Source organism: Linepithema humile, chromosome 2 (genome assembly GCF_040581485.1).
Source record: "Linepithema humile isolate Giens D197 chromosome 2, Lhum_UNIL_v1.0, whole genome shotgun sequence".
In the NCBI taxonomy this organism is placed as follows: domain Eukaryota; kingdom Metazoa; phylum Arthropoda; class Insecta; order Hymenoptera; family Formicidae; genus Linepithema; species Linepithema humile.
In genome coordinates, this window is record NC_090129.1 from 16789760 (window position 1) to 16802011 (window position 12252).

The 12252-nt window shown below is 45.5% G+C and overlaps 2 protein-coding genes across 2 annotated transcripts; one reads left to right on the forward strand and one right to left on the reverse strand.

Annotated features, from left to right (window-relative positions):
- Nucleotides 1-1309: 1309 nt before the first annotated feature.
- On the forward strand, nucleotides 1310-7160 carry LOC136997910 (uncharacterized). Its single transcript, XM_067349310.1, has 7 exons — nucleotides 1310-1976; nucleotides 2066-2257; nucleotides 3072-3277; nucleotides 3714-3923; nucleotides 4163-4954; nucleotides 5506-6102; nucleotides 7119-7160. The coding sequence occupies exons 1-7, from the start codon at nucleotides 1310-1312 to the stop codon at nucleotides 7158-7160; spliced, it is 2706 nt and encodes a 901-aa protein (XP_067205411.1).
- A 989-nt stretch (nucleotides 7161-8149) lies between these two features.
- LOC136997911 (uncharacterized) lies at nucleotides 8150-8569 on the reverse strand. The gene has a single exon (XM_067349311.1). The coding sequence runs from the start codon at nucleotides 8567-8569 to the stop codon at nucleotides 8150-8152; it is 420 nt and encodes a 139-aa protein (XP_067205412.1).
- Between the last annotated feature and the right edge of the window lie 3683 nt (nucleotides 8570-12252).

Genomic DNA, 12252 nt, shown 5'->3' on the forward strand with positions numbered 1-12252 from the left:
AACAATATATTTTGGTTTAAAGTATACTCAGTGATGTGATGTTTCCTACCGGGCTCCCGGCTCCTGAGCCCGGTCGGAAACATTACATCACTGGTATACATATATTTCATTAAAAAAAAAACACCACGTGATCATAAAACTTTTCGGATGTAAGGCTGATGGCAGAAATCGAGACGTAAGAACTTATGTATGTCGTAGTCGTTTCCACACGTATCCACACAATAACCTTTCACGACTTACGTTTATCTCTGCCTTACCATACGTCCACGACAGACGTCTACGACAGACATAAGTGCTTACTTCTCGTTCTCTGCCTAACTAATATTCCGTAATGGATTCCACGACGCGACGTAAAACTTTAGCGAGCTCAGTTGAGACTGTTCCGACTGCTTAGCGCCATTGCTTCGCGAAAGATCTAATGCGCGCGATTCACGCCGCGAGTAGCGAGGGCGCAGTAGCAGTGTAACAAATGAATGCGGCGAACAGTTCATCAACCGTTTAGTGAGTGATGACGAAACTGTTGCAGAGCGCTGCGATTTATGTAAATATAACAAGAAGTTTTGTAGATTCAACAAGAAAACACTTATTCAAATCCTTATAGTAAAGTTAACCAAACGGTGTTGATATAAGGTGTAAATTTTGTGACGATAACCAGAAATTCTGTTTCGTTTGACTAAAATACGGTCAACCAGAAGAATTTTGTTAATATATGAAAACCATTTTTCTCAGTGTAATACTATCTCAAAACATACATATGCATATATATGTACAACTTCATACATTAATTATGCTTAGTCTTGTCCGGATAGATACTTGTAGTAGCGTTCCGCTGCGTTATTGTCAACAGTTTTTAACGTCTAAAAAATTTCAATTTTTGGCGCCGCTCTCTCTCCTGAGGCGCGCCTATCTGCATTCGAAATGTTATTGTTTTTCTGTTGCGCGTTACCTCAACACGTTTTACGTTTTTCGAGCGCAGTTTTTTCAGGTTTTTTTTAGGTTTATAGATTGCTAAAAATGGGTAAGTCGTCTCACAAATCAAGAAAAAGAAAAAGATCTTTGTCCTCCGATCGCTTGATGGAACTGGAAAATAAAGTGTCTAGATTAATAGATATCTTGACACAAAGAGAGGTTAGAGCGCCCAGCAAGCCCCCCTCGCCTGTTTCCGTATCATCTATACCGGCCCAGCGGGCGATCCATGCCCTTATCCATAATGATCCTGATGTAGAGGACAATCTTTCGGCATCCCTCGCGGAGCCGCATACAGGTGTGTATGATATTGCTGGATCTGTATTCGAGAAATACAGGCGGCATGACGACACACTTTTTTGGCCTGAGTAATCAGAACACGGATCCTCTGTTGACAGCTGAAGACCAAGCTCCTCAGGAGGGGGACATGTCCCCCAGGTCACCCAAAAGAGTGACGATACATGAGGATCCGCTACATATCGCTTCTCCTCCAGAGGATGACAACAGGGAGCTTCTCACTAAACAACTGTTCGGTTCCGACCTTGAGGAGCAGGAAATACCTTCCTGTAACGACTTAATTGTCACGAAGTGGCGTGAATGGACACGCAAAGGTCTCCCGGCTGACCAGCGAGAGTTTTTCCTAGGTAAATACTCTCCTCCTGAGCCAATAGTTTTTCTCAGAGCTCCTGCGTTAAATCAGGAATGTAGAGTAGCTCTGAAGAACAATACCATCGTAAAAAAGGATGATTTTGCGACCAAGAACCAAAATCAGGTGGGCATTGCTTTATGCGCATTGGGCGAGGCTCTTTCGGACCTCCTCTGTCCGGAGACGCAAAATTCTTTAAACTTGGAGACTCGGCTGGCCATCTCCAAGGTCAATGATGGTGCTAAGTTGTTAGCAGACCTGTTCTATCGCCTGTCTCTCACAAGAAGAGCTCTAACCGTCCCCGCTCTTAACCTGACTGCCAAAAATACGGCAGACACCATTCCAATCGACGAACTTCTCTTTGGTTCGTCCTTTGGGGAACAAATTAAAAAGGTGGCTTCGATGGAAAAATCATCTAAGGATATTGTTAAAACACCAATAACAATCTTTAAGACAGTTCAACAGCCGATCAAACCACTAGCTCGAACAGCATCATCCAGGGCGGGAAACGCCCGTGCCCCTGCGCGACAACCCAGAGCGGCGACGAGGAGAGCAGGAGCGACAACCAGCAGTCGCCGACCGCAATACCGCTCCAGATCCCGACCGAGGAGGCATTAGGAGGGAATATTGAGGTAAACTCTGCGGGTAGACTCCCTTTCTTTCTTACAAGGGATACCCGCATAACCTGAGTCACCGATTTGGCTGAAATTTTACAGGTACGTAGTACTAGTATAGTAGTAAGTAATGCTATACGGAGACGATGCACTATTCAGCCGTTTATGAGAAATCGCTGTTTGAAGTTTATCATGTTGTATAAGTACTATGCAATAAAACATATTTCAAACAGCAGCGTGGCGCAGCGGAGTAAGGCGAATATTAGAGATCTAAAGGTGCGGGTTCAATTCCATATATATATATATTTTTTTTTTAATTTTTCTAATAGAAAAAATGTTCTTAAAATGCATAAAATATAACAAATATATATTATATAGTGTTTAATAAACCAAAAATCTGTAAATTTAAACTTTGTGTAATTTTTATAGTTTTTTTAAGTTTTAATAGTTTATATATATTTATTGTTAAGTAGGTGGCAAGATATTTGTATTATTAAGGTAAAATAAATGGTGATTATGCATATATTTTTTAATAATTATTCATTTATTTATTAAAATATAAAAATATTAAATATTAAATATAAAAAAGTAAGTACAATAAAAGAAGTACGTATAACAAAATTTCTAGCATTAAAAATGTTTTTTATGTCTTTATATATATATTATCGTTATTATTTTGCGATACAGCTGCAGTCCCTTTTCTTTAGACAATTTCTCGTTTTAAGTTCCCCTCTCTTGCCTAACAACAAGAGACTGCGCCCTTTTCAGGTAGTCTATACTTCAGAAACCGTTAGTTGATCGTGAACTATCGTTGAGAACGTTGTACGAAAACCTTTTACTAACAGTTTTTAAAATGGATCAACCAGGTCCATCTACGGAAATAGATCAGTTACAAATAGACGAGGAGCGTGAAAAACTTTTGCAAACTGAAGATTTTAAGGGCGAATTAACGAATGCTGTTAAATATTGCAATAGTTTGCTGGAGGCGGAGCATCTTCTAACTGATACTCTACCTGATAAAATAAGTTCTGTGTCTGTAGTGATGGGTGAAGTAATATACCTACCTAACAATAAATATATATAAACTATTAAAACTTAAAAAAACTATAAAAATTACACAAAGTTTAAATTTACAGATTTTTGGTTTATTAAACACTATATAATATATATTTGTTATATTTTATGCATTTTAAGAACATTTTTTCTATTAGGAAAATTAAAAAAAAAATATATATATATATATGGAATTGAACCCGCACCTTTAGATCTCTAATATTCGCCTTACTCCGCTGCGCCACGCTGCTGTTTGAAATATGTTTTATTGCATAGTACTTATACAACATGATAAACTTCAAACAGCGATTTCTCATAAACGGCTGAATAGTGCATCGTCTCCGTATAGCATTACTTACTACTATACTAGTACTACGTACCTGTAAAATTTCAGCCAAATCGGTGACTCAGGTTATGCGGGTATCCCTTGTTAGATGGAAGGAAATTACTTCAGACCCGCTAATTTTGCAAACCATAGCGGGCTACAGGATCCCATTCTTACAGGATCCCATTCTTACAACAGCCACCACCACAAGAACAGGAACCTTCAGTCGCACTATCCGACTCACAAAGCCAAGTTTGTTCCCAAGAAATTAATAGACTTCTCGATAGAGGAGCTATTGAAGGGGTTACAAATTGTGCAGGCCAGTTCTTATCACCATTTTTTGTGATTAGAAAATCTTCAGAAGGATGGAGATTCATTCTTAATCTTAAGCGCCTCAATCAATTCATCTTTGCTCCTCACTTCAAATTAGAGGATTGGAAGACAGTTATTCGTCTCCTCTCTCCAGGGGATTTTCTAGCCTCGATTGATTTAGAGGACGCATATTTTCTGATTTCTATACATTAAAATGACAGAAAATTTTTACGATTCCGTTTCCAGGATTGTCTCTATCAATTCAAAGTTCTGCCGTTTGGTCTAGCTTCAGCCCCGTACATTTTCACAAGGATTCTGAAGCCAGTGGTACATTCTTTTAGAGAAAAGGGTCTTTTTCTGGTGATTTACCTGGATGACTTCCTTCTCATGGCAGACTCGTACGAGCAATGCATGAGAAATATCAAGATGACAACAAGCCTTCTTTCATCATTAGGTTTCATTATCAACAAACGCAAGAGCGTACTTGCACCAACAAATACGTGCAAATACCTGGGTTTTATCTTCGATTCACGGCTTTGCTCAATCATGATTCCGCCTGACAGGAGAGAAAACCTTCTAAGAATGACACTCGTTCTTCTAAAGAAGAAGCGTTGCAAAATTCGACTGCTGGCTATCTACATTGGATCTCTAATTTCGGTCTGCCCAGCTGTGCAATATGGCCTATTGCACACTAAGGTGCTGGAAAGAGAAAAATTTTTGGACTTAACAGCCTCGGAAGATAATTTCGAGGCTCAAATACCCCTGCCAGTTTCGATCAGAGAAGATCTGTTATGGTGGAAATCTATTTTTGCTGATTGCTCACAGCGTAATTTCGTTAGATCGGGGCGTTGGGACCTCGAGATTTTCTCCGATGCATCTCTCACCGGTTGGGGAGCAGTGTGTGGAGAAGAGAGAACTCATGGTTTCTGGTCATCGGAGGAAAAACAGCTACATATTAACTATTTAGAATTATTGGCTGTTTTTCATGCATTAAGATGCTTTGCATCTCATATCGAAGATGCTAACATCCTCCTTCGAGTAGACAACTCCACAGCTCTCTCTTATATTAACCGGATGGGCTCAATTAAATTCCCCAAACTTTCGGCTCTTACACGAGAAATCTGGTGTTGGTGCGCAGAAAGAAATAATTTTATCTATGCCTTTTATATTTTATCAGCTCAAAACATTGAGGCCGATGCAGAATCTCGAGTTATTTCAGAGGAAACAAAAGGGACTCTTCAGCAGTCATACTTTCATAACATAGAATCTCATTTCGGTAGTTTTGATATCGACTTATTTGCATTATCTATTAACCGCAAATGTCAACGTTTTGTATCCTGGTTCCCAGATCCACTAGCCTGGGCAGTGGATGCTTTTTCCCTCGATTGGAGCAAATTCTATTTTTATGCGTTTCCTCCTTTTATTCTTTTTTTAAGAGCTGTACGGAAAATCATTGATGATAGGGCGGTAGGCGTGGTGGTGGTTCCCTGGTGGCCGGCTCAGCCATGGTTTCCGTTACTCAATAAAATCATAATCGATCAACCGATTCGCTTTGATTCGAACATTGATATGTTATCATCTCCTTTCAGAGACGTTCACCCAGACTGAAAGAAGATTACCCTGGTAGCCGTGAAATTATCCGGCGAGCTTTTATATTCAAGGGAACACCACCAGCAGCGCTAACAGCAACATTGGCATCAATCTCAGAGGCCACTCTATCACAATATTCTAAGCCCTTGAAATTGTGGTGGTTTTTCTGTAAACAGAATCAAATTAACTGCTTTACACCACCAGTTTCTGCATTCTTAGATTTTCTGTCTTCCTTACTTTCAAACGTAGGCTCCTACGCTACGTTGAATTCATACAGATCGGCGGTATCTCTCATTTCATCGAATGAAGTGGGTTCTCACCCCTTAGTGAGCAGATTTTTCAAGGGGGTATCTGTTTTGAAGCCACAACGTCACCGTTATGACGTCATGTGGGACCCCAGACCGGTGATTGAAAGACTGTCATCACTATTCCCACATGATAAACTCTCATTGGAGTTATTATCGAGGAAACTAGTGACACTCCTTGCCTTAACAACAGCTCAGAGAATGCAGACTCTGGCATCTATACAGCTGTCGAATATCATTCTATCGGACTCTTTAGTTATTAAGATCTCTGCTAGGCTTAAGACATCACGGGTTGGTAAACCACAACCATTACTTTCCTTCAAACCCTTTCCTGAGAGACCAGAACTTTGTATCGTCTCTCTGGTAAAATCTTATCTTCATGTTACCTGCGATCTCCGTCAAGAAGGTTGTGATTCCCTTTTTATTTCTCTCCGTTCTCCGCACAGTGCCGTGTCCCCCCAAACGCTAGCACGTTGGGTTAAAACAGAGTTAGGCGCGGCTGGAATCGACATTAATATTTTCTTGGCCCACTCGACTCGGCACGCATCGACGTCATTCGCAGCAAACAGAGGCATAAGCGTGGATGAAATCAGACGTACTGCGGGCTGGAGCAAATCGTCGGAGGTTTTTGCTCGTTTTTACAACCGCCCGATTGTCGAAGACCCTGCTTTTCTTTCTACAATATTAAACTGCCAATAGCTATCTACTACTATCAGTTACTTTGGTTTCATATGTATAATATTATACATACTTTATATATATTGACTTTATATGCGTATATATGGATGTATATATATGTATATATTTATGGATATGTGTGGGTATATATATATATAGATAACTTAATAATAAGCCTTATTACGTTTATTTTATGTTATTATCGCTCAAAAAAAAGCTGTTTATGTTTATTGGCTCCTATAGGGAGATACGTTTGAAATTTTTGTTTTTTCTTTTTTTCTCCTCCATACAATCGTTATGTATGTAAGGAACTACAGTTCTGAAATAAAATAACTTATGTTCTTTTCTTTTCAGTCTTTGACAAATCTGCGTGTTAAAGATCTACAAGTATCCATCCGGACGAGACTAAGCATAATTGAATAATCAAACGAACTTACCGTGAAGTTCGATTATAATTATGCTGTCTCGTCCGGATGGAGAATCCCTCCCACCCACAACCTCGTTTTTTGGGCAGATTTGTATGTGTTAAAATAATGACATATCGAGTGCAGATAGGCGCGCCTCAGGAGAGAGAGCGGCGCCAAAAATTGAAATTTTTTAGACGTTAAAAACTGTTGACAATAACGCAGCGGAACGCTACTACAAGTATCCATCCGGACGAGACAGCATAATTATAATCGAACTTCACGGTAAGTTCGTTTGATTATTCAATTATGTTTAACAGAAATGATGCAGTATGTATATATCAACAGCAAATTACTCCTATCTCACAATTACACAATTGTATAATTGATACTAAATGATCCTTGCTCAATTTCTTTCATTTTCTTTCACTTCTCTCTCTCTCTCTCTCTCTCTCTCTCTTCCCCTCCTCCCTTTTTTTTTTTTTTTTTTTTTTTGGTAAGGCAGGGGAAATCCTTTATGGATACCCACGGGATCCGGGGGGAGTCCCGTGGGTTATGTGGGATTCTCCTGGGAAGATGTCCCAGGCATACCCACTAAAACCCCTGCCGATAGCCATCCTAGACCATAAAGAGGGAAGGTGAGGCATCGCCAGCGGCATTCATCTCACCCTCCCTCGGTCTTGACCTTTTATCGGTCTCGTCTCGGGGGAAGGGGGGGTCTCAAGTCCCCCCTCCCCTTGTTGTAGCCATCCTTTACCGGGAAAGGCCGGGCTATCTCGGCCTTTCCTCGCCCTCCCGTGATTGGTGGGGGGGCTGAGGCCAGCCGGGAGCCCCCGCTCCCTACTGACCTCCCGCCAGAGAGAGGATGTGATTCCGATAGGCTCGGCATCCTCTCTCCGGCTATTCGCTGTGGGAAGAAGTCCTCCACACGCCGGAGGAGAGGTATAATTCCAGCAATTACGGGTGCTTTCCTTCCCCTCCGGCCACTGCCCGGTGTAAACTCCGAGGGAGAGGTTTTACCCCCTCCCTCGGTTGTTACTACCCAATTCTAATTCCGGAGGAGAGGTACAATTCCAGAGATACCAGACTGAATTCTTCCTCTCCTCCGGCTGCCCGATGTGGAAGGAGGCTCCCTAGTGGGCCCCTTCCAGCAAGAGTCCTCCCCGGTGGGGGTAAATATCACCCCCGGGAAGGCTCCGCTTTTATCTGCCCCTCTTGGGGGCGGGGGGAGATATGTTGATGGAAGGGAGGGGAAGTCATCCCCCTCCCCCCACCGCCTCCCCTCTTCTCTCTCTCTCCGCCTCCTCCTTCTGCAGCATTACGCTGTCGCAGAAGAAGGAGACGGCCCTCCATTTATCGTCTCCCTCCAGCATGGCTTTAACCACTGCTGGTAGGGAGAGGTCTCCGCCGACCACTGCGGTCAGGACCCGACGCTCCTTGTCCCATGCGCTACACTCTTGGAGAGTGTGTTGCACCGAGTCCCGACCGGCCGCACAGTGGTGGCATCTCGTCGTACGCTCCCTACCAATCCTGCACAGGTAGTCACCGAAGCAACCGTGCCCGGTGAGTACCTGTGTCAGGTGGAACTCAAGTCCTCGTCCTCGCCTGTCTACCCATTCCGGTAGACAGGGCTGGATGGCGTGGGTGGTCCATCTGCCCGTCGCAGAATCCGCCATGGCCTCTTGCCATTGGGATATGGCTCTGCGACGGGCACTCTTCAACTGGTTTGCTCCCTACTTCCTTGGAAGGGGGCTTTTTCTTCCCCTTCTTTACCACTGTGGTCCATAGTTCCCTCTGTCGAGGTGCGACGGTGGAGCTGGCAGCAGTGGTGTTTTCAACCCCTCCAGGGGGAGTCGGAGGACCCGGCTTCTTGCTCGGGTCCTTCTTCTCCTCCGTAGGGGGAGGAGGAGGGCCGGCAGTGGGCTGTCGCGAGGCGGCGGACCGCTGCTTCGGCTCCTCCTTTTTCCCCTTCTTTCCTCCTTTCTTCTTTGAGACCCCAGTGGGGGGAACCACCGCCTTAACCGTTTGGGGGTGGACCCAAACCACTAGGGGACTCGGAAGGGGGGGGGTTAAGCAAGGAGGAGGGGGGGAGGAGCCTCATCTCAATGAGCTCCCTCATCTCCCGCATTTCCTTCCTCCATTCCTCCCTCATCTGCCCCATCAATATTCGCCCCAGAGTGGTAACAGACTCATCACCGTGTAGGATCTCGTTGCTTGTGATGGCTGGGTACTGGGGATCCTCCAGCCTCTTACTGACCCCTTGGATCGGGGGCCTGTTGGCGGGGTTTGCCGCCAATTCCTCTTTGGAGGGGCGGGGAATACCGGGAGAGGGCACGAGGGAGGGAAAAATCCCCCCCAGTTCTCCCCCATCCTCATCTTCCTCCATCTTCTCTTCCTTCGTCTTGGCTCTCGCCCTTGTAATAACAGGGGAGGGAGGAGGAGAGGTTCTATTCCTCTCCTCGATTTCCCTGCGGGCGTTTTGGAGTTCTTCCATGAGGCGGCGATTAGCCTCCCTTAGCTCCTCCACCTCCGCGTTGATAGGGGAGGGGGCTCTACCAGCCTGGGGGTCGTAATGCCCCTTTTCTGTGCGGGACGCCAGCGCCTTGGCTCCCGCTCCTAAAGTGGAGGCAGCAGTATACAGAATCTCCTGTAAACTGCCCTGCAATCCACTTCCCTTGCTTGCCGCATTTATTATGGCGTGCACCTGTTCCTCAAGGGTGTTCAGGACATCCTGAACAGGTGCAGTCACAAACTCCTTCGCGCATTCCTTCATCTTCTTCTCATGGATGCGGAACCTTCTTGTCGTGCGGTCAACAACCTCGGTTCCATCCGCTATTGAGAGGACCAGGTCCAAGTTTCGCTCTTTCTTATAGAGCTGTTTCCTCTCCCGCAGTTTTTGGGCGGTGTGTTGCCCAACTTGGTCTTTCGACTTGGCTGGGCGACCTGGTTTCTTCCTTCTCGGGGGGTGTGAACTCGGTGAGTCCGTGTCCTCGTCCTCGGAGGAGGTCTGGACGATCGCCGGCCTTTTCTTCACTGTCCTCCTTACAGAGGAGGAAGCTTTCTCCCCCTGATCGGAGTCCGATTGCGAGCAAATCACGATGGCCGAGCCGTCCGTCTTGTCGGACATCTTCTCCGTCTTGTCGGACATCCTCTCGTCACCATCGGAGCCTTGTTCGCTCTTGGGCCCCCTTATAGTGCCCTCCGTGTCCGAGGAGGAGTTCCCTCCCTCGTCTCGTCCCTCCCTGTTGTCTTCGGTCCCGCCTCTCAACCTTAAAGGAAGAGGGGGGGTGTCCTCCGACCCATCCATACGCCGGTGTCTGGCGTCTTCTACCTGCGTCACGACACAGGTGTGTTGCGATTCCTCGCAGCCTCCGTCAACGTCAAAAAATTTGTGGCAACTCATTCTTGTTTTTAAACCCACAACCCATCACGGCTTCGCCGACCGGGCATGCCCAGTTACCCCCGAGTTCCCCCGGGGAGTCGGCATATGGCTCTGGCACCGGGAAAAAAAAACATCCGGTGCACGGGCCTCCAGCCCCCTACACACCCCTGGTTTTACCCAGGGGTTTTCAGGGGTCTCACATCTCCGACCTGTGGGCACCGTGATGGGCGCCGCCACGCGGGGGGCCCCACGGACGGATGGGGCGGAGGGTTGTAGCGACCCAACCAACCGCCTTGCTCGCCGTGGCAACCAGCAAACCCACTCCTCGTCCGCACACTCTGGGACCGATAATAAATTATCGGGACGCACTCCAGGAGTGCACGGACCTCGCTACTCGACCCCGACCTCAGAATACTTCTAAGCGGCTCGAGCAGCCACCAGGCCAGGCCGGAAACCGCGAGCTATGCTCCCAGAATCCGCCCCAGCCTCCCCCACCGTCCGACCCTGCCTCGGATTACCTCCGAGCGGCTCGGAACGGCCCGGCCCGACGAGTCCGGTAAATTCCGGAACATCGACGGCCCGTCGCTCCCCTTCACGCTCGCGTACACCGGGACCACGTCCCTGTGCCGTTTGAGCGGAGAGGGAGAGACACCCCTGTTGTGGGACACCGCTTCCTCCCATGCCAGGCCGCATCCTGTCTACCCCCTTGATCGGAGGAAGAAGGATCGGCCCCAGACACAAGAGGACCGGCACCCACATCCCATCCCTTTAGACAGGGCCACCGAAGTGACCCCACCAGAGACCCGTCCCGCCGGAACAGCAGCCCCGACCAAGACAGGCCTCAACCGTGGGGGGAGCACCCCCCTGACCAGCCGCCCCACTGGGCTACGAGCCTGGCCGCCCGTGCACGGAGGGGAGATAAAAATCTCCCCCTAACGGTGCCGTGCCACCGGGAGTTTGAAGTCGGAGTCCCCGTCTCCTACCGGCGGATGGGAAAAGTCCCTTGGGGAGCCGCCGGACTCCCTGTTCCCCCCAGCGGAGGAACTGTGCGCTCTTAGCACCGCGGAAACACCTTTTCAGGTATTCCCACGGTGAGCCCTCTCACCACGACAAGGTGGCGCACAACGAGAGGGCCCCTCCTCCCTCCCCCCTCTCCCTCCATCCCTCTCTCTCCCTTTCTCTTATCCCCCTCTCTCTATTTATGTACTATACACATTATTACGCATTTTATCAAATTTAAACTATAATTATTTTTGAGTTTTTGGATCTGAAGTTAGAGTTTGGACGGTTCAAACTATTCGAATGTACCTTCAGCTCAAGTTTTGCGAAGGATTCAAACTATTTGACATTCGATCTTGAAATTTAGATTACCCAAACTGATCAATGATCTGAAATTTTCATGCACTAATTTTTTCTACATCAGCGATATTATGTTTTACTTGTTTTTTTTATTTTTAACATTGTACTTTTATATTTTTTTTTTTTTATATTTCTTGACTCTGAATATCGCAAAGTATTTTAAAAATGCACAGGCGAGTAATCCAACATAATTTTATTCGCAGCCAGATTTTGTCACTTTATATGGATTGTAACTTTTGCAAATATTGTATTTCTCTTATCTTGTTTGCTATAAATCCGGCATGATTGAAAGTTAATAGAATAATAATAATCTTTTTTTTCTGTATCATACATTTTCCAGCTAAATAAACGGTGGATTATTTAATTTTGTTTTTGTTTCTAAAATTGTTTTATTTGGAAAAATATATAAAAACTGTGAACTTAAAGCTAGAAATTGCCATCCAAAATTTCACAGATATTTCGGAGTTGAATGTAATTATAATATATTATGTAATTAAATCTAAATGTGTTATATGTTTACACACGTTGTTTGCCACTAATGACGACATCGATGATGTGATATTCAATAATTCCATTGTAATTGGAATGGTTATTATTACAATTAAATAATACAACTCA

Excerpts from the sequence above, each read along its gene's own strand:
- LOC136997910 (XM_067349310.1), top strand. The coding sequence starts at position 1,310 with ATGACGACACACTTTTTTGGCCTGAGTAATCAGAACACGGATCCTCTG. Across the intron at positions 3,924-4,162 it reads AGGGGTTACAAATTGTGCAG|GATTGTCTCTATCAATTCAA; the intron begins GCCAGTTCTTAT and ends TTCCGTTTCCAG. Across the intron at positions 6,103-7,118 it reads CTAGGCTTAAGACATCACGG|CGGAACGCTACTACAAGTAT; the intron begins GTTGGTAAACCA and ends ACAATAACGCAG.
- LOC136997911 (XM_067349311.1), bottom strand. The coding sequence starts at position 8,569 with ATGGCGGATTCTGCGACGGGCAGATGGACCACCCACGCCATCCAGCCC.